The sequence below is a fragment of the Telopea speciosissima genome, chromosome 2 (assembly GCF_018873765.1).
Source record: "Telopea speciosissima isolate NSW1024214 ecotype Mountain lineage chromosome 2, Tspe_v1, whole genome shotgun sequence".
In the NCBI taxonomy this organism is placed as follows: Eukaryota; Viridiplantae; Streptophyta; class Magnoliopsida; order Proteales; family Proteaceae; genus Telopea; species Telopea speciosissima.
This window is the reverse complement of record NC_057917.1, coordinates 62,276,186-62,298,608: the sequence shown is the minus strand read 5'-3', so window position 1 is coordinate 62,298,608 and position 22,423 is coordinate 62,276,186. Positions and strand designations below refer to the sequence as shown.

The 22,423-nt window shown below is 38.9% G+C and overlaps 2 protein-coding genes and 1 long non-coding RNA gene across 3 annotated transcripts in view; 1 reads left to right on the top strand and 2 right to left on the bottom strand.

The window, feature by feature from the left end:
• The window catches only part of LOC122651666 (calmodulin-binding receptor-like cytoplasmic kinase 3), a 30,577-nt gene extending 26,488 nt beyond the window's left edge, over positions 1–4,089 (bottom strand). The window contains exons 1-2 of the mRNA XM_043845148.1: positions 4,085–4,089; positions 1,077–1,088 (exon numbers count right to left, since the gene is read on the bottom strand). The gene's annotated coding sequence lies outside the window, so the exon portion shown is untranslated. The remainder of the gene's footprint in view (positions 1–1,076; positions 1,089–4,084) is intronic.
• Positions 1,209–22,393, top strand: LOC122651663 (probable sucrose-phosphate synthase 1). The gene is made up of 14 exons (XM_043845144.1): positions 1,209–1,510; positions 1,679–1,768; positions 5,825–6,066; positions 6,496–6,559; positions 6,685–7,383; positions 7,547–7,663; positions 7,868–7,999; positions 8,100–8,276; positions 16,761–16,814; positions 16,906–16,968; positions 17,077–18,033; positions 18,300–18,427; positions 21,463–21,777; positions 22,377–22,393. Exons 1-13 carry the CDS (start codon positions 1,328–1,330, stop codon positions 21,740–21,742), a joined length of 3,186 nt encoding a protein of 1,061 aa, XP_043701079.1. The 5' UTR covers positions 1,209–1,327; the 3' UTR covers positions 21,743–21,777; positions 22,377–22,393.
• On the bottom strand, positions 5,268–19,974 carry LOC122651669. The gene is made up of 3 exons (XR_006331484.1): positions 19,824–19,974; positions 9,636–9,638; positions 5,268–5,550 (listed from the first exon to the last, which is right to left on the bottom strand). It is a non-coding gene; the product is annotated as an uncharacterized LOC122651669 (long non-coding RNA).
• Positions 22,394–22,423: the final 30 nt, after the last annotated feature.

Genomic DNA, 22,423 nt, shown 5'->3' with positions numbered 1-22,423 from the left:
TAGAAGCCATGGATGGAGCAATCGATGGGGATCCTGTAACAGTTGTAGGTTTTTTTTTTTCCTTGAAGGGGCTTTTTTGTCCCTTCACCTTTTGATTTTAACAGTGTTAGTCATAAACTAACGGAATGGGTTTATTTGTTACCGTTTGCAAACCTCAAGGGGATACGCAAAATTTTCCAAACCTGGGGTGAAAATATCCTTTTGTCAAACCTCAGGGTGGTATGTGTAAATTTCCCAAAAATTAAAAGATGTCCTCTTTAATATATGACACTCAAATAAACAAATATTCAAAAAATTTAGTCAAACCTCATATTACCTCATTTACAAATTATATAAATCATTCAATAAATCCTAAACTAGGAAGGTTTAATCTAATCCCTTAGGATAATAAAAAGAGATTGTCAACATGTAATTTAAATAATTAAATAATAACACGATACACAAAGAGAATGAAATTCAAGTGTAGTTTTTCTATTAAAAAAGAAAAAAAGAAAAAAAGAATTCAAGTGTAATTTCACTACGAAATTCTTGGGTAAAAACTATCAGACAACAATGTAATTATTAATTGGAATTTATTTTTTTTAATCTACAACATTTTCTACACATTCTCAAAAAATTTTTTTATTTAAAAATAATAAAAATTTTGCTATATGAAGTTATTCATACAAATAATTGCTTGGTCGTTTAGTTGGTGATTTGCCAGTTGGAGTGCATATCTCCCAGAGGTCAAAGGCCCCCCTTGGTAGTTATAGGTTTTTGTTGGCTTGTTTAACTTTTCCTTCCTAACTTAGATTAGTTTTGACAAAAAAAATATTTATTTAACCAAAAGACTTACACAGCCGTATATGAAAACTTTCCCCTTAACCAAATTTGTAGTTTATACAGCTTTAGGGCTTAAGTAAACTAGACACTACCATAGTTACAAGCCATGGATTACAAGGGGAAAAGAGAAAAATGAGAAGGGTATTTTTGTCATATAACAACCGAATCAAAGTTCGGACATTTTTTTCTTCCCGAAATTTAGGAAACTGAAAATAAAAAAAAGGAGAAGTAAATTTTATATTATTTTCCAGCTTTTTCAATAGAGTCTGTGTCTCACTCTCTGTCCTTTATAAACGTCTTCCCAGTTCCCTCTTGTCTCTCAATTTTAAAGACTCTCCCTCTATCTCTCTCTCTCTCGCTAGTCGCTATTTTTAATACAGTATTTTGTCCGATACAACCAGAAAATCCAGAACTAGAAACGTAGTAAGATAACAGTTTAGTTCGTTCTCGATACTCGTTGTCTTCCTCTCTGGTACATTTCGAGCTGAAAGCAAAGAAACCATCAATGGCGGGAAACGACTGGATTAATAGTTACCTGGAAGCGATTCTCGATGTTGGACCAGGACTCGACAACCCCAAGTCATCGTTGCTGTTGAGGGAGAGAGGCAGATTCAGTCCCACTCGATACTTCATCGAGGAAGTCATTACTGGTTTCGATGAGACCGATCTCTACCGCTCATGGGTTCGGGTATGAAAAAAATGCTGTTTGATGTTTCATTTTGTTTTTATTATAGCAAGTTTGATTTGTTCTGATCATCCGCGTTCAGGCTTTCAGCAGGATTCGAAGGATTTTAATTTTTTGATTGCAGGATGATGGAAATGATACTTTTTTCTCCTCTTTTATGTATGCATGCAGGCATCGGCGACAAAGAGTCCGCAGGAGAGGAATACGAGATTGGAGAATATGTGTTGGAGAGTTTGGAATTTGGCACGGCAGAAGAAGCAGGTTTTGCGGTTTTCCATTGTTGAATTACTCTGTCATCCTTTAATGTCTACTCTGGTTTGATTTGTTTGCTGTGTGGAGCTTAGTAGTAAAACCGTTGTTTGGATTCTTCTCTGCTGTTGCCAGTACTTTGTATGTTGATAGATCATTGAAATTGGAAAAACATTTTGTGGTGGGTTTGACTCCACTTTGATTGTGCTTTTGCACAGTGCATAGATCAAACTATGTTTACAGAATGCTGAATCGGATTCTGCAATGTCTTGCTGCTTATCGTTGTGAGTTGTTTTGGCTGAGTTGGATCATAATGGATTTATGATCATATGCAGAAAGTGCATGATTGATTAATGGTTAGATCTGGTATCTTTAATTGGCTATATTGGTAAAATTTGATCTGTCTAACATTTTTTGCAACAATAATGATGGGGGCGAAGGTGTTTATATTTAAAGAAACAAACTTGGAATTTGTAGTGATGACATTTTTAAGATTTCCCACATTTGAATATTGAGCAGTAATTTTCTGGATTTAGTGGATATGTATTTACATGAACAATTTACATTTCCCCCCTCCCCCTAGATGATGAACCTATGTAGAGCCAAGGTTTTCACTCTCCATCGATTCTTATTCGAATAGACCCGGAGTTGGATGGAATTGGTCAGATGGCCGGAATCAGTCTGACTCATTTGGACTCAGCCTAACTTGGTTTGACACAGTACATGCAGAATCAGGGTCAATCGGAATTGGCCCCGGTCGGGTCTGAGTTGAATCGAATGTTTCCAATCCGGTTTTCAAAACCATTTTTGGAGCTACCATGGCATCCACTAAATCAAAGTTCTGTTATTTAATGAGGTGATAAACATGTATTTATGCATGCATGTATTTATATATATGTGTGTATGTATATGTGGGAATATATGCATGTATGAAAGAGATTCTTGTATAGGTTCTAGTAGGTATTGTTTCGTTCTTTTGCGTTTTCCGTGAATTGAAACTACTATACATTTTTCAGTTTTGACTACGCCAAATGAAAGTGTTTCTGCCGGTGACTGACTGAGGATAGTGTCATAAAAATTTATTAGTAACATCTCCCTCAGTGATGAGGAAAAAAAACTCTAACCTTTGCCTTTTGTATGATGATTTGGCCAATTTACACCATCTGCATAACTACCATTGTATCGTTTTTCTAGATTTAATCGGCTGAAATGACTACTTAAATACAAGATAGATCGAAATATTAACTGCATAGCTTTAATGACCGGATCAGTCTGGCCAGTCAAACTGTATTAAACGAAGAGCTCGCTGCATAAGGTTTCCTAGTTTTGCGAGTTAGATTTTGGGCTTTGCATAACATTTCCTGGTTTGTACCATTAGGTTTTGGGTTTTTGGTTGAAAGCTGGCAATCAAGACCGGTAGAAAAGGGGAACCAAGTCCATACCAGTTTGATATCTAGTCTGGCTTTTAAAACTAGGATTTATAGAGGCTAAATGATTTTCTGATATCACATATGGAAATTCTTTTGTCGGTTCAACTAAGAACCACTTTACAGTAGGATCGATGATAGGTCAGAATTGATGCTGAAATTGATATTCAATTGCTGGACAGAATAGGAGATCGATCACTTTGTTCAGCAGCAGATTTACTCTTCGATTGCAAGACTTGTAGCAAATCACAGTATCACACAATGAAAATTAAAAAAAGATAGGATAGAAGGATAGGGTAGGCTATCTCAGCCTTGGGTCACTCACCCACAGCTATCTCAGCCGTTGAACAAGGAATTCTCTCCCAAAGTCGAATGCAAGCATTACTTGAAAATTTTATTCATCAATTGGTAATCTGTCCTTGCAATGGGTGCCAATTTATAGCTCAGGCAAGCTGACAAAAATAGAAAGTAAGAAATAGCAACTATTGGAAAATAGAAACTAATTGAAAATAGTAACTAGTTGAAAATAGAAACTAACTGGAAATAGAAACTACTGAAGGCTTTATAGAATCCAGCCTTCTAAACAACCAAGGTTTCTAAAAAGGAAGGAAAACAAAATTAGTAACTAACTAATCAGCAATAAAATCTGCCTTGTCTTGCTATCTTCAGTGGGGCCCACAGAATCTCAAATATTTTCTTGGACTTCCTTCTCCATTCAAGGCTTATGGACCCACAACACTGTTCATGTTAACAGTAACTTTTTTTCCAAAATTTTATTTTGGTCCTTCTCTTCTTCATGCTTTGATCTACATCAATTTTTTCCCCATCCCTATTGGATATTTAGTTTCCATTTGCAATGCTGTTCATGATCCATCACACTGGGTAAAGGCTTGTAAGGGACCAAGGAGAAATGAGGGGACATTTCTGGAGTACCAAAACAAGGATTTATAAAAGGATAATAAGATATAAGGGTATCATACAATTTACTATATATCAAACATCTGAAGTGTACAAACCTTTCTATATTGAATTTCGGCAGAAATTACAAACCAATATCCTGTAGATTTAGGGCATATGCTCCAACAACTATCTAATTATTTTAAATTCTACCTCTCTCTCTTTTACTTCTTTTTCCTTTTTTTTTGTCCAGTTAATAGAAAGATTAGAGGAGTAGTCCATATTGATGTAAGATATGTCTCAGTGGCCCAACCATTAGCAAGTGTACCAAAGCTCCATAATATATAATTTCTTTTTGCATAAAAGACTAGAGAGAGATTATATTAATGTCAAGGAGGTCTTGGCAAGGGTACTGGACTTGAGCATCTAGAGGCGTACAAAAGCTCAATAAGATGCTATACGACCATGGGTTTTTGTATTTCTTTCAAAAAATCTAAATATCCTTGGATGGGTTTCCTTGTCCAGCAGCTATTTTATGTTATGTGGAGGTTTGATTTGGTCACTGTGATTATGGGATGGATGCAGTATCCTCTGGATTCCACTTGTGAAATTGAGTGGCTTATCTCAATCATATAGCCATCCATGTACTTGATTCTTTCCCTTACATTTTCTGCTGTCTATCCACCCCTTTTCGAAAAAATTAATTTCTCAACCTGTTTTCAGTTGGCTATTTCCAAATGTCAAGCGCTGATGTTGTCATTCTGACTTTCAAACTGATGGGTTAGCTACATGTCCATTTCATGGTCCATCTCATATGGGTCACCATGTATCGGGTGCTTCTTCTTCTTTTTGCCCCTAAGATACTTCAGTGAAATTATTTAGTACCTGAAGTAGTTGGTATAAGATTTGGTGGTTTGTGATTCTTTATATATGTTTAGTAAAACTTTTTTTGCAACATATCATTATTAAATGAAAATGGATTCATTAACATGAACAAAATTGTAGCATTATTAAGCAAAATAGCAGTTCATTGTTGAATTCTGCCCATTGATTTTTATCTTCAACAGTGTTTAATTCATATTGGTTGTAAATGATTGTGGTAGAAAATTGGTTAATTTTGTAAATGTGTTTAATGATACCTTCACTACTTCACAACAGAGATTGTTGCTATCTCATTACTTATCATACCTTTCTCTTTCTTTCTATGATGTCCATAGGTTTGCGGTTGAATTGCAAATTGCAAATGCTTTATTTCGCTGACAAAAGTTACTTGGTGTGGTTGTGCCGTGCTTCATGAGTAGATGTTTGAGTATTGTGGAACGAAGTTTCAATCAGTGTTTGTTTGATGATTTAAATGGTCAGACATATTATTTCATGGATGCCAATAGGAGAATTCAATAACACCAATCCTGCAGTAGCGTAATTCTTGATCCATTAAATTTGAATTATGATTCATCCAGAGCAATTATTCTGACGTTATATTGACTATAAGTAGGATTGGATGTCCTTGCTGCTTTTTGGTTCTTACTTTTTTTTTAATTTTTTATATCTATCATTTCTTAGATCCCATTTGTATGATCCTAGGGAATATGACCCATTTTTCTCATTAAGCACTGTGTTCTAAGAATTCAAACTGATATTCCATTTGCAACCTGCAAATTCTACTTGAAACCATCATTTCATTGCCCTCATCTCCTTTTATGATTATTTTCGGAAAGTAATCATTTTGGTTATTTTTATGCAGCTTGAAGGAGAGGAGGCTCAGCGTATGGCCAAACGTCATCTTGAGCGTGAAAAAGGTCGCAGAGAGGCAATTGCTGATATGTCGGAAGACTTGTCAGAAGGAGAAAAAGGAGATGTCGTCAGTGAATTGTCAGCTCATGGTGAAAGCAACAGAGGCAGAATGCGTAGAATCAGTTCCGTAGATGTTATGGAGACCTGGGCTAGTCAACAAAAGGAAAAGAAATTGTACCTTGTGTTGATTAGGTATGGACTAACATTTTATTCTCAACCTTTCTGTTTCAGATAGTTAGCAGTCTATTCAATTATCTGTTGGAGTTGTTATTCAAAGGATTGCATTTCAATCATTGAATGGGGCATCCATTTTAGATTTCAGTTGAGCATTTCATGATTTTTATTTCTACTTACTGAACTCAAACTCAAACTCAGCGGTATCCTTGCTAAATGGGGTCGGCTAATAGATTCCCTTTGAAAAGAAATTTGTAGAATTCGAAGTTCCCAGATTTCCATCATTTTTTGCTTATAGAACACTTTCTGGAGACGAGCTGTAAAGGGTTTGTGGGTTTGCTACAGTTTATGTTTTTCGGACTACCTTTTCATCCTGATACTGTGATGTTATTCTCTTGATCTATTTGGCATGCATGATGATGTTTTTAACCATCAGTCTTCATGCAGCCTCCATGGCCTAATACGGGGTGAAAATATGGAGCTTGGCCGTGATTCTGATACCGGTGGTCAGGTAGCATTTGATCATAAAACGCTACCCCTGAGGTCCTTGTTGATGTACATATATTTAATAATTCATTGATGCTTCCATCAGTATCCAGCTACCACAGAGAAACCTGAATTTTCTCATTTTGTTAGGTTAAATATGTTGTGGAACTTGCAAGGGCTTTAGGCACAATGCCAGGAGTTTATCGGGTTGATTTGTTAACGAGACAAGTAGCGGCACCTGATGTAGATTGGAGTTATGGTGAACCAACAGAGATGCTGACACCGAGAAACTCTGATGGTTTCACAGATGACATGGGAGAGAGCAGTGGTGCTTATATTGTCCGTATACCATGTGGGCCAAGGGATAAATATATTGAAAAGGAACTTTTGTGGCCCCACATTCCTGAATTTGTTGATGGTGCTCTTAACCATATACTACAGATGTCAAAGGTTCTAGGAGAACAGATTGGAGGTGGGCAACCAGTCTGGCCCGCTGCCATCCATGGGCATTATGCAGATGCGGGTGATTCTGCTGCTCTTCTGTCTGGGGCTTTGAATGTTCCGATGCTTTTAACTGGCCACTCACTTGGTCGGGATAAGCTTGAACAACTTCTGAAACAAGGGCGCATGTCCAAGGATGAAATAAATTCCACATACAAAATAATGCGTCGGATAGAGGGTGAAGAGATATCTCTTGATGCATCTGAAATAGTAATCACTAGTACAAAACAGGAGATAGAAGAGCAATGGCGTTTGTATGATGGTTTTGATCCGATACTAGAGCGCAAACTGCGAGCAAGGATCAAGCGTAATGTTAGCTGTTTTGGCAGGTTCATGCCTCGGATGGTTGTAAGTACTGACTGATGTTTATTAAATTATTTATGGTTCCCATGAAAGTTATTTGATGAATTTAAGTAAGCTTGAAATAATTGCATATTTGATGGCAACTGGTCAAGTTGTAGGAGAACTTTACAATAAAATGAATCCTAATTCATAAAGTCAATATCTACAGGTTATTCCTCCTGGAATGGAGTTCCATCATATTGTTCCACATGATGGTGATATGGACGGTGAAACAGAAGGAAATGAAGATAATTCATCTTCTCCAGATCCACCCATTTGGCCAGAGGTTTTAAATTTTGATAATCCTCTGTTCTCCATTCCTTCTGATTCATGACTGACTGATTTTCAATAAGTGATAATTTATTTTAGATTCTACTGTTGCAATTGGTTTTTGAATGTAGAAGTTGGGCAGGCAATTTATTATTATTATTATGTGTTATTCCTGTGCTTATGCTGTCATTTTTGACATGGGTGAGATTTTATATGACAGATAATGCGCTTCTTTACCAACCCACGCAAGCCTATGATACTTGCCCTTGCTAGACCGGACCCTAAAAAGAACATTACAACTTTGGTCAAAGCCTTTGGAGAATGTCGCCCATTAAGGGAGCTTGCTAATCTCGTATGTTTAAAACACATAATGTCACTAATTTAGTGGGTAAGTGCTGATGTTTGTTCATAAGAGCTGAAGCAGGTTATTCTTCCCTTTTTTGTTGTTTCAGACATTAATAATGGGGAATAGAGATTCTATTGATGAAATGTCCAGCACGAATGCATCTGTTCTTTTGACAATCATTAAGCTGATTGACAAATATGATATGTATGGTCAAGTAGCGTATCCTAAACACCACAAACAATCTGATGTTCCTGACATTTACCGTCTGGCTGCAAAGACAAAGGTACTTGTAATTTTTATTTATATTTTAAATAACCAGATGAAGTAGGATCATGGTCCGAATAGATTCTATCATGTGTATTGTCCATTCCAGTTAATAGTTCTTCAATGTCTCATTCCAATTTTGTGTTTTAAGGGCATTCTGGCTTCAGTTCTGCCATACTTTTGGTTTCTTCACATTATATTACTTTGACTTGGAAGGATGAATTTTGTTGAAGGAATATGGAGGTTTTTCCCTTCTATGATACTGAAAATGATTGTTATTGCTTAAAAAATGGATTTTGCTGTTGTTTCATTGAGGATGGGCATAGAATGCAACTCGTACCCAAAAAAAAAATAAAAAATAATATATATATATATGTTGTATTTCTTTTGTCAATGCACATGATGTCGTGGTAATGAGGTTACATTGGAATATCATCATGTTGGAAAGTATAATTAATGCTATTTTCCCCCTTAACTGTGTCTAGTTTCAGTAGACTTCAATTTTGTTCATTTTTTTCTGGAGTAGTTTCAATTCACATGTTATCAAATCCTTACCCTTGTGCACGCTGATGTCAGTGACAAGGTTCAAAAAATTGTCTCAACTTGGTGTCTTGATCAGGTCGAGACACCAAAATCTCAGCGAGACAGTGTTTTTTTTTTTTTGGGTTTCTGATTGATGTTTCGGTGGGCAAATGGCCATAGTTAGGTCCGAAATTTTAAGGGAAGCTTGTTTTAGGCTTAATAAACATATTTAAATCTTCAAATTGTTAAAAAAAAAAAACCCAATTTGGTGTTTTGGATTTGCACCTTTGGTTGGCAGTAAACGTCAAACCCTTAATGTAATATTGTCTGTTATACACATTGTTTGAGTTCTATGAGACATAATTGGCAAGTAAAACTAATAAATTATGCAATAGTGAATAAAGACACATAATATTGAATAATTATTTAAGAAATAGTTGGTTAGGTGGAGACTTTCTTGCCCTAACTATGGTTAAGTTAGTTGAAGACTTTTGTGCTCTAACTATGGTTAAGTTAGTTGAAGACTTTTGTATCTTTGGTTGAGTTTGGGCTAAAGACTTCCACTAAGTGCTACGCGCGGCAAGATTGGACATTTTGCTCAAACGCCCTTCGACAAGGCTAAGCAAGCCAAGCTCATGCGATATGCTTGCCCCTTTTTCCATCACGGATGATCCTCGATGCACGTTGAATCTCTACTCAGTAGACGATGATTTTACGCCGGATCTCCTGCTCGTTCTTGAAAATTGGAACAATGACCCGGACACTTTTTCACCCGAGTCCGATCCCGAGTCCGATGGATTTGACCCCATCTACCCGATGACCTCTTCATTGCCCTCTTCTAGCCCTCCTAAGTCACCAGCTTTGGCTATCACCAAAACCCCTTTACCTCAGGCTCCTCTTTCCATCCTCCCTTCAACATGGGATCGCCCTATCAGGGTTATTGGCTATTTTGATACTGGATGCTCTACAACCATTCTAGCACCCCATGTTCTTCCTCGTATTTTTGGAAGCCTCATCGCGCTTTTTATCGCAATTCATGGTCAAACATTCTCGCTGACCTCATTTCCAAACATCCCATTAAGCTTAGGTTATTTCCCTCTCTTACCATCTCCCACACTGTGTTAGGTTCCTCTCTCCCTGGTCGCGATGCCCTTATTGGCTTTGACGCCTTATGCCAGCTTACCCCACCTTCGATGGAGTATCCACGGCCTCACTATAAGAAGCATTTTATCCCCTCGGACCATTATCCCCAAGTTATTACTAATGGCTCCTATCAGTATCAAGGACCAATTAATCCTCCGTTGCAGGTCACATAATCATCTGATTTCCTCACAAAGTGTTCCAGCCCCCTCGCAAAATGCTAAGTTCTTCATCCGTCTTCCTTTCAAGAAGAATGAGGATATCAATCCTACCAAGGCCAGCCATTCGTGCGTGAACCCCGAACATCTCACCAATGCCGTCAAGAGATCGCCTCTCGGAAGCCCAGGGTCTCATCGAGAAGACATCTTCCCCCTGGCTGCGAAGCTTTATGTCAACAAAAGAGCGTAACAACGACGCAGGCAAGCTCAGCCGTGATCAATTATCGCCTCTAAATGTTTTCGCTTGATGACAAGTTCCCATTACCAACCAGGCCAGCTCTTCTCCTCCAGCTATCTAAGGCCAAGATCTTTAGCAAGTTTGATCTCAAGGCAGGATTCTGGCACTGGGTATCCATCCCGAAGATAGACCCAAGACAGTTTCTGCTTTCCTGAGGTCATTACCAATGGAAAGTTCTCCCTTTTGGATCGAAGTGCTCCATCATTGTTTCAACAGCCATGTTACAAATCTATGCTCCCATTCAAGAACATGCCCTCATCTACATCGACGACATCCTCCTGCTTTCTACCACGTAAGACGATCATGCCCTCCTCCTTCAACAGCTTGGACATTACGCGGCCCATGGCATTATGCTTTCTCCAACAAAGATGGTAGTAGCAGATCACCACAATTGATTTCCGGCGTCACCATCTCCAATGGACAATTCCAGCTACAACCCCACATTGGTCACTCCCGTTAGAATTCTCGAGACGGTCCCCTTACCCGTCCAGGAATTACAACAGCTTCCTCGGCATCATCAACTATATGGCCAATTCCTTCCTCATCGAGATCCGTATGACTTGTCACCTTCATCGCCTCAAGAAAGATGCACCACCATGGTCCATTATTCATACTAAGGCGCCAAAGACTTGAAAGCTCGCTCAAGATCTTCCCACTTTGCGATCCCTTCTACAGACTCCGCATCCTCCGCATGATGCTAGTGATACACAATGGGGTGCGTTTCCTCAAGAACTCCCTGACAAGACACGTCAGATTCTGTGGATATCGCAGCATGCGAATTCAAACCCTCTCGAAAAAGATTATCACTCCACATTCAAGGAAATTCTTGCGTCACCGCATTGAGAAGTTCCAGCTTCTTCCTCATCGGACATTCTTTCCTGATAGAAATGGACATGACATTTTCCCGAAGATGTTACAGCTCAAGCAGCTCCCGAATCTCGCTCCTTCGATGGGCTCAGGGTTTTCTCAATGGTCATTCAAGGTTCACCATATCAAAGGCAAGGACAATGTGCTTGCAGATTTCCTCTCTCGCTAAGCGAAACTACCATTATCTTCTTCCATCCCGTCCTTTGCATGTCCCTAACTCCAGTGCTTCCTCTTCTTCCTCCCAAGACTTCCACCACCTCGACCCTTTGCTTGCCTATTGCCCCCCTTCCGGCCTCTCTTTTCAAGCAATCTCTCTCTTCGCACCCGAAAGCATATAGTCTCTCTACATATCAGCCTATCCTCCTCTCCATAGTTCACACCAGACTTGATTCGACCGGTTGTTTGTCACCCGACTATCCCTTCCTTACCCGCTTGCCATCAATCCAGCCTGTTTGATAATGAATGTGTGGTTTTCTTCTCTTCTTCGCAATCCATAAGGTGGCTCTCACCTTCAACCGCCATACCCTCGGCATTACCTCAAGACTGCTTTCCACCATCTTCTCCAACCCAACAGCTCACTTATTTTCGTCTTCAAAGACCCCGAGCTGCTTAGCCCGTTTCCTCCGTCTCTTTGCTCCTATTCCTACTTGGCTCAATATCCTCTCCCTTGATGAGCTCCCATTTGTCACTTACATTTTCCACCGACCACCTGATTTCATTCATCATCATCTGGTTACTCCCCCTATTTTGGATCATAACCTCATTGCTTATGACCCAACCTTCTCCTTCCACGAATCCAGCTCTCAGGATATCTTCATCCACCGTGACCAGTCAGACGAGCATAAGGCTCGATGGTTCTCCTTCATGGCAACTATGTGCACCCACAACCACGTTGATCCAGCCTCTTTGCCCTCTTGTCTTCTACAAAGTACCAACACGGCTTGGGAGGTCAACAACGTTTTGCACCATCCGTTCATCCATCGCATCATGAGCGAACACATGGAATTCGAGGTTGACCATGCTCTGGATCTCTTCATCCCCTACACCAGCGATACCGACTTTGATACGGATTAGGATTTACTTTTGAATGTATGTCTGTATTATTTTTGAATGTATGTCTGTATTCGAATGTATGTCTGTATTGTGTATTGATCTACAGTCTGTAATCAGTGTCGGCAGCTGTGGTTAGGTGAAGTGTCGGCAACTATGGTTAAGTGAAGACTTTGACGCACCAACCTTGGTTAGGTGGAGACTTTCTTGCCCTAACTATGGTTAAGTTAGTTGAAGACTTTTGTGCTCTAACTATGGTTAAGTTAGTTGAAGACTTTTGTATCTTTGGTTGAGTTTGTTCTTAGCTCTATTTAAACAGTTGATCTGCTCTATTGTAAATCATCGAAGAAATGAAAATGAAAACTCTGAATATGTATTCAAGAAATAGTTGAATGTAGCCAAATCTTCCACAGTAAGCAGCAATCGATCTCTTCGTAGTGATGTGGCAACCCCCAATAGTGTATCCCAGTAGTATTGAATAATGAAAATGTAAGACTAAATTAGGTTCATTTGGCCTAATTTAGTCCAAGAAAACCCACAAATCCAAATTAGAAACAAGAGGCAAAATTAGAAAGTTCGTGAAATCAACCAAACCAGCCAAAGGAATTCTCCCAGCTTTGGATCGAATGATGCTTGTATAGGGTAGAAACATTGCTGAAAGTTTCAATTGATTCTGATGGTTGAGCTGGGAGATATGACAGCAACTCCCAAAATCAAAACTAATTCTCTGCAGGCTAAACTAGCCACCAGTTTGGGCTCTAACTTGGATGTAGGATCTGTGGAGAGAGGGTTCTGCTGCAAGTTTGGTGAAGTTCTGATGGGTAGATGGGGGTGGAATGAAAATAGAAGGTTTCAGCCTGTGGAATGGGGTGAAAGTGAGGATCGATGAAAGGTCCTTTGGAGATGAAACTCTGCTGCAACTTTGAGTCAGATATGATGAAAGGTTGGAGAGATCTGAGTTGGTGATGGAATTAGAAGGTTTAGGCTGTAGAGCAAACCAGCCCACAGAATGGGCTCAAACTGGGATCGAGTAGCCCCCTTGTAGGTGTGACTCAGTCCTCAAAATCCTTCTGGAGACAGAGTGCAGGTCTTCCTCAAAATCCTGCTGGAAGCAGGAGCAGCAACAGGCCACCAATAAGGTGGTTTGATCCTCCTTACTGAAGAACAGCAGCAGCAATAGCACTCGAGTGATCTTCTCAATGGATGGAGCAGTCACAATATCATAGCAGCACTCAGAGATTGATGGTGGGACAGAGAAGATGGAGAGGATAGAAAATAGAAGGCTGGGGGATACATGGATTAGGTTCTCACAGCCAGGCTCCTTCAGCCCTTCAAGTCACACACAAAACTTGAGAAAGGAATCATACTTGCAGCAAAGCAATTTCATTCAACTGTAAAAATCATGGGGAGCATTAAGGGCTGTTACATATAAATAAAAGCATAGCTTGCATCTCAAGCTTTTAACAGAAAAGAAACTATTTGGAAATAGAAACTAATGAAATTTGGTAACTAGGAATGACATGCAATAGAAACTACTAAATACTAATTGATTCTAAAGCCTTCAAATTTCTTCAACTGAATAATGTGGACCCCACTTTAGATGGCTTAATAGGTGCAGCCGAACTGCATAGCTTGTGGTCCCCACCCTTTAAGTTGTCTATATCGGTTCAGTTTAAAAGACTTTAAGACATTGACAAAACTGCCACCACTGTTCTTCTAGTAATAATCTCACCAAGCCAAATTAAGGGGCCGTGACACTGTTCACGTGAACAGTGTTTTGTTCTATATCAGATGATGTGGCAAAAATATCAAGATCCAAGCTTTTCCCCCCTTCTCTAGGTCCAAACCCACGAAACTAACGAATTTAGTTCGAAATTTCGAACTATGGGTCGAGGATCTGCCTATTTATAATGGGTTTTGTACAATTTCGGCGAAACGTACAAAGTGTACTGAAATCTTGCCGAAATTTCGGTCAAGTTTATCGAAACTATGTAGGATTGAGATCTCGTCTCGACGAGTTTTAGAATTATGGTCATGGATCAAACAAGTTCTTTTAAATGTGTGGTGACATTTATAAATTTATAATTTAGGTGAGAAGATTTAGCAGAGACATTACATGGATGATGACTTGTAACCTTTTAAGGGGCATGGGACTAACAATGCAACCATTGGGTGTTTATGAGCTGAACAGAGGAAAGCGTATGGTGCCAGCTGAGGACATGCAAAGTCAATTGATTCTCATTATTAACACCACATGGGAGACTCAAATAAAATAATATCCTTATTATCTTGGTTCAGTTGTATTATCCATAATGATGGAGAGGTTGACGATAACGTTGATCATAGACCAAAATTGGGTGGTTGGATGTGAGATATGTGTCCTTTGACCAATGCACATTGATCCAACTAATGGGAATTTTAACTTAAACCCCATTTAGATTGTCATTGTATGGGATGGATATGTGTGAATGCTGGATCGAACTGAGAGGGGGGGTGAATCAGTTCCCTTAACTTTTGATGACTTCTGCAAACCACATAGTTGCTTACAGTCTCACCTCACACCACGAGAATGTGGCTAGGTCTACCAAGGCTGTAAACCCACTCTGCAAATAGGGATTAGTCTCCAACAAATAACAGTAGACAAAGAGACACGATATATGTGGTTCACCTCACAGTATGTGAAGGCTACGTCCACGGAGCAATACCCCTCGGGGTTTCGTAAATGCCCAATACTCAACTCTAATACAATTAGCTGCCCCTACGGCCAGGATACCCCTTACCCTGCTTCAACCTCTCACCTCAGTGAGGGTAAGGACCTCAATCCCCAATACAAAATGGCTTCAGCCTTTCAATCTATCAACCCAATTAACAGATTTCAATCACAAGCCCAACCCACAACAGATAATACTATAGGTTCTACCCAATACATTCAAGAACAGAGAACTAAACCTAGAACACAGGAGCAATGGTTTGTGAACACGTTTACCCTTTCCAAAGGCAAACTCCCAACTCCAAACGAATGTTGTGAGATCTTCAATAGAACGCATCAAGCACTCGAATCCAGCACCAACAACCAAACCGATGTTCTCTGTCGATTTTCTTCGCACCTATGCTTTCGAATCACGCCGGAATGGTAGAAAATGACTTCTCCTCGTTTTTCTTCTTCTCTAGGGCTCCAGATGCATTTTAATCCTACCATGAGAATATATATAGTATCCCAAGAGATTCCTTTCGGACCAATAAAAAAGAAGCAAAAAATGCATCCCCAAAAATTTGCCTCGGGAACCCCCACTGACCAATTGAATACTGTCTCTGCAACCATATGCTTATGACTGCCACTGCCAAATCCTTGTTGCCAACAATGACAACACTGCACTGCTGCCACTACAAGCGCCAAGAGCACTAACAATATGGTTGAGAAGGAAGATAAGAAAATTTGTAACTTCACAATAAAAGATGAGCTGTATTCTAGGAAATACAGAACTTGGTGGGGGTGAAGCCTTTGACAACAACTGCTTGCAGGAAAATAAATTTCAGATCCAGGAGTGCAATAGTATCTTTTGGAATACGTATTAACAGGTGATGTATTGCTAAACACTTTATTTCCATGTATGTGTATGTTTCTTTTGGAGGGAATGAGAGAGGTTCGTCTGTCTGCCTATTTCTCTCTCATTCTCAACTCAAGCCAAAGACAAGTGCTCCTGGCAACCCTTGGTGTCATTTATACTGGTAATTGAAGTGATCATGCTTGATTGCTATGTAGCCACTCCAAAAGGAAGATTAAACAGGATGTGCAGATACACAAATATCAAAATGGTTTAAGAAATGCTGGGCTTGACATTTTTTTTTAATGAATAACAAATTTATTAGTAGACAAGAATTAAGGTAGTGTACAACAACAATACAAGGGAAAAATCCTCAAAAGCCCAAATGAAACAGAAAGAATAAAACCAAAGATAACCAAACCCACCAAAAAGTCAAAAAGGAGCATCAGCATGATTATAAAGCTTACAAAAAAAAATTGATATTTAAATAATCCTGGAAAACCATAAATTGAAGACCATTTCTCATATGATTTTACAAACCAAAGATCTGGAAGCAGCAAGCATATATCTAGACTAAGATCTGAAATTAGAATACTTTGAAAAACAACAAAGAGTAGGGGTCTGGAGGGAAGTGCTGAATGTGATCAGTTGTTGGAATACACTAGTTGGCTGCGAACACTGAGGAATTTTCAATGCCAAGAGGTTTGAATTTATGCTTGACCTTTAATATTTTAGGCTTACATCCAAGTCACTTAGCTATTTTCCCTCCAAGAATCCTTTTTGGGTTTCCAATTTTTCATTCTTAGCATCTTCCCCACATTATTTTGACAAATTATAAATGCTTTTGAAAATACATTAAACAACAAACACAGAATTATTGGCATGTATGCTGTTGGAGCTCAGGTCTGATCTTGGTTTTGCAGGGTGTTTTCATCAATCCGGCTTTTATTGAGCCATTTGGCCTTACTTTGATAGAGGTTTGGATCTCTATTAATTTTTGCAAAGCTCTTATGGTTTGCAGTTAATTTATTACAGTACTAATGTAGGTTTTGCTCTTTCACTGAATAGGCTGCAGCTTATGGTTTGCCTATTGTCGCCACAAAAAATGGTGGTCCTGTTGATATACATCGGGTATGTCATGCATTTGGTCCTAGGTTATTGTTCAGAAGAAATTTTAGATCCATTTTGGTAGCTGTAGTGAGATGAAGTTTCAGATTCTTATTGTAAACTTTGTTGCAGGTTCTTGATAATGGTCTCCTTGTTGATCCTCATAATCAGCAGTCTATAGCTGATGCTCTTCTGAAGCTTGTTGCGGATAAGCAACTCTGGGCAAAATGTCGCCAGAATGGATTGAAAAATATTCACCTTTTCTCATGGCCAGAACATTGTAAGAATTACCTATCTCGGATTGCCAGTTGTAGGACAAGGCACCCACAATGGCAGAGAAATGATGATGAAAATGAAAGTTCAGACTCAGATTCACAAGGTGATTCCCTGAGAGATATCCAGGATCTATCTCTGAACCTAAAGCTTTCATTGGATGGTGAAAAAAACGAAGATAGTGCCATTCTTGATAGTGCTTTAGATTCTGAAGAAACTTCTGATGACCGGAAGAGTAAGTTAGAGAATGCTGTTTTGACATGGTCAAAGGGTGTTCTAGGAGAGACAAACAAGGCTGGGAACACTGAGAAAGCAGACCAGAATTCCATGGTTAGTAAATTCCTAGCATTGAGAAAGAGGAAACACATTTTTGTCATTGCTGTGGACTCTGATACTAGCACAGAGCTACTTGAATACATTCAAAAGGTTTTTGAGGCTGCAAGGACGGCTAGAGCTTCTGGCTCTGTAGGGTTCATACTGTCAACAGCACTGACCATATCTGAGATACAAACTCTTCTCCTCTCAGGAGGCCTGAGTGCAACTGATTTTGATGCTTTCATCTGTAACAGCGGTAGTGAAATTTACTATCCATCTTCAAGTTCTGGGGGTCGCTCTGAGTTTCCTTTTGTAGTTGACTCAGATTATCATTTGCATATTGAATACCGTTGGGATGGAGAATGGTTGAGAAAGACATTGGTCCGTTGGGCTGCTTCAATTGTTGATAAGAAGGGAAAAACTGAAGAACAGATTGTTACAGAAGATGAACAGCGTTCAACCTCATATTGCTATGCATTTAATGTGAAAAACCCAGAATTGGTAAATTCACTTCCCTTTTTGTATTTCTTTTCCTTCAAATGAAAGTATTGTTACATCCTGTCAGTTTTCAAATGAGTGGAGATGTGAGGGCAAACCTGATGAGCAGTTCAAAACTTTCTGCTCTATGTTTTACAACATAAGGGGTGGGTTTAGCGTCCTTTTGACTCACAAGATGTGCATAATGCAGAAGAACATAGCAGAGAATTTTTTTTTCTTCTTAGGTTAATAAATTAAGTGATTTTTTTTCTTTATTCTGGTTTTTACAGGTCCCTCCTGTCAAGGAGCTCCGGAAATTGTTGAGAATTCAGGCTCTTCGGTGTCATGTTATATACTGTCAAAATGGCACAAAGCTGCATGCAATTCCTGTACTGGCTTCTCGTTCTCAGGCCCTGAGGTATTTATGTTTGCTTTTTTAGGAATATGATTGTTATTTGTTCTACAATTTAACTTTTTTTTTTGGTAGAAGTTCTACAATTTAACTTAGTGTTCAATGTCTGTAACCAAGCAGGTTACGAATAGCCTTACTTCAGTTGGCCCCTACAAAACTTGTATTCTCTTGGATGGAGGGGCAGATGTGGTAAATCCACATTAAGTTGGTATCTCCATCTCAAAGGATTACTATTAGTCATAGAACTAAAACTCGCGAGATCTTGACGTGATCTTGCAAAAATCTCGCTTTTTCAAGACCTCGAGACGAGATCAAGGGCGAAACATATTTTTACCCCATCTCGGTCTGCTCGAGATCTCGACTGAGATCTTGACCCAAACACCAGTATATGAGTGCTAGATCTCGGTGGTTTTGGTCATCTCGGTGGGAAATCTTGGTTCCTATTTATGCGAACCTTGGTATACGGACACTTATTTATGCCAATAACCCAGACAAACACTTATTTATGCCTAATATCATTTAAGTAAATATTTTCATTTATTTAAGATAATATTCATAAATAAGCAAATGCCCCCCTATTTGAATCCAATAAAAATAGTTAAAAAATAAAATTCCAAAGGAAAAAAGTCAACTCCCCAGTTCAAGAACAAAAATTGGATTTTCGGCGGTAGGTGCAATTTTCAACTTTTTAATGTTGGGGTTTTTCTCAAATCTAAAAATTCCATAAATCTAAAAACCAAAAGTGCTGTAAAATATTTATTTGTTTTGACACCCAAAAAAATATTTTCATTCAGAGCGATTTGACAGCATTCACGCACACCAAATTAAGTTTGACCGGTACATAACTCCTTCAATATAAATCAGATTTAAGCAATCTTGTACAAAATTAACAAAGTTATGATTTTTAGCTTTCGTACAATGTCCCATTATTATTATTATTATTATTAGAGCAAATTACATGCACCCACTGGTGTCTGAACCAATAACAGAACACCCCCCGTAGTTTCAACTTTTACATGGACCTCCCCTAGATTATTGTGGGGCTTACAAGTTACAAGTAAGCCCAGTCCGTTAAGTTGAAACTGTTAGTTGAAGCAAAACATTCATAAATGACTATATTACCCTTCATTAATGTATTTTTACCATGTTACCCTTATGTTACAAAACTCAAACCCAAACCAAAAAATGACATAACATATGCAAAAGAACCATAAGGCCTCTAAAAATTAGGCAAATGATAGGATTGTCTCCATCTTCAAGCTCTAGCAACAATGACCCAATAGTTGAAGAGATTTTGCTCAAGCAATGGATCGATCCATTCTCGAACAGGTAGAGATCATCAATTGCTCTGGTTTCTCAGACTTTGTTCTCCTCATTGACCTCGAAGCCAGATTCTGCAAACAATAGGGTTCCAAACCCACTGAACCAAAGACCTTCTTCCCGCCCCATTCATGTTGTACGTCGCTCCATCTTCCCCGTCCAGCATCTTCCACGTGTAAGATCTTCCACATTCTGTTCCATATATCCCTTCACACAGATCGGCGATTTCCACCGGAAAACATGGGTGGGTTTTTGAGTTTTTCTCTTCAAAATTCTCTCTCTCTGCTTTTGGTTTGTTACTGGGAAGGAACCCAGTTATTTGATCAGATTCTGAAAATATGAAGGAATCCAGTTGTGATTAGGGCTCTAGATAAGAAATCAAGGATTGCAGAATTTGATGGAAGATTTTATAAGTTAATGAAATCAGATTTCAGACCAGGAATTAAGCAGCAATCTGGTTTAATTCTTAGAAAATGATATTAGAAACCAGAATTTAAGAAACCTGTTTGCCCTGGATTTCCACTATTGATTGGAAAGATCAGATTTTAACACTAGAACTAGTCATGTATTTAGAAACAGAACTCAAGTTAATAGTCAGAAGTATGGGGCAGAACAATAATCAGCAGAAAACAAGCAAAACAGAACCAGAAAATAGTAGCAGCAGGTTAAAGGAAAACAGAAACTGACCTCATCAAAGGAAGAGGAAGATAGAAGAGATGATGATAACTAATTCAGGAATCCCACAGAACCAAAAGGCAAAGTCCAAATTTGTGGGGAGGCTGTAACCCCTTACATCTATTTAAAAACTTATGTAAGATTGATTCAGACAGATCTTAGGAAATCTTAGAGCCAATCAGAATCAAATCCTCAACAGGACATGAAATAACAAAACCAAAGGAAAGTATGAAAGATCCTCTCAATCTCAGCAAACCTCCCACTTTCACTCTTGATTTCTTTCTTTCTTCCTGAACCAGGAACCCCAAAGTCCTTGAAACCCTCTTTTTCTCTTCTTCGATCTCCCCACAAACCCTCTTAAAAACCTCCCACTTTCACTCTTGATTTCTTTTTTTGGACTTTATTTTAATGGATTTAGCTTAAACTCACTATCATCTCTGAAATTTCTACAAGACTTCCAAAGTAGTATTCAAATGAATCAAATTCTGCCGGCGATGATTACTGGATAGAATGATCTGCTGAGACCCAGGGACTTCTCCAAGGTCCTGTACATGCTAGACATCAGACAGAATGATCTCTTGGTCGGGTTCAGAACGATGAGCGACACCCAGCTTGGAGCAATCATTCCTGACATTCTTGATAAGTTCTCGGCAGCAGTCCAGGTAAGAAGTGGCTGGGTAAGGGGAGGTCCACCGGAAAGAAATGGGACCTTCGCCGGAGATGGTGTAGCAAAACCCTAAAAATTGATTTAGGTATTTTAGGTTTGGAGAAGATGTAATAAGGGTAAAATGGTATTTCGTTTCAGTCACTGATATAAAAAGAGTAAAACCGTCTTTTACCTTTCAAAACTAACACCGTCAGCCATCAGGGGGTTAGACGTAAAAGTTGAAACTACGGGGGGGTGCATGCAATTTGCTCTTATTATTATTTCTCTGTGTGTGTCCCGCTCAATTGAGCTTGGTGTTGTTGCATTTCTACTGCACTCTATCTTCAGATGTTGTACAAGGTTTGATGATTGAAATCTGAAAAAAACACATTCTTTCCAGGTATCTATATGTTCGATGGGGTGTGGAGTTATCAAATATGGTTGTTTTCGTGGGAGAATATGGGGACACAGATTATGTAGGATTGATTGGTGGGGTCCACAAGACTATTATATTCAAGGGTGTCTGCAGCAGTGCGTCTGCCCTGCTTCATTCAAGCATAACCTACCCACTTGAAGATGTTGTGCCTGTCGACAGTCCAAATATTGTTCAGACTACTGAGCAGTGCAGCAGTAATGACATACGAGTGTCACTGGGTAAACTTGGGGTTCTCAAGGCCTAGAAGAGTAGAGACTACTCCATCTGCTCCTCCTATATGTGAGAACAAATTCAGACTCATTATTCACCAAAAAAAAAAATCAGACTCATCAGCAACTTTTCTCGTTGGTTGTCTTAGTTTTGTCTGGCTTCCGCACCATTTTCAAACTTGAATATTAAAATTCATTATGGAAGTTTGCCTGTTGGCTCTTATCTCAGACAAGAAATTTATGGTTTCCCATGAGAAAGCATAAAAAGCAGCATTCATCATTTTCTCGGAGATTCCATTACTTCTTTTGATTTTGCTTAATTACTTGGGGAACCAAAAGTTTTTGGTATCTTAGCCGATGTCCATTTGTGATCTACTGTCTACTCTGTCCACCTTCGTTGCCAGAAGCTGTGAATGTAAATTGGTTGATACTTCTCAAATTTTAATTTTATACTCCTGTTGGAATGATATGAGATACTGAATATTGTAATACTCCCTGCCTTCTTTCTTTCTGCAAAAGGTAGGGGCAATTGTTCTTAGATCTTATCATTAGTTGCTCTCATATTCTTGTACAGTTTGTGTTCTTCTGTTATGTAAAGTGAATTCAAGTAAATGAAGCATTGAAATTTGAGTGAGCTCATTGACTCCTATATTTATATCATTCTTGAAGCTGGATGTAGTTAGGTTAGCTTGCAGAGGATGGAGGACAGCAACCGG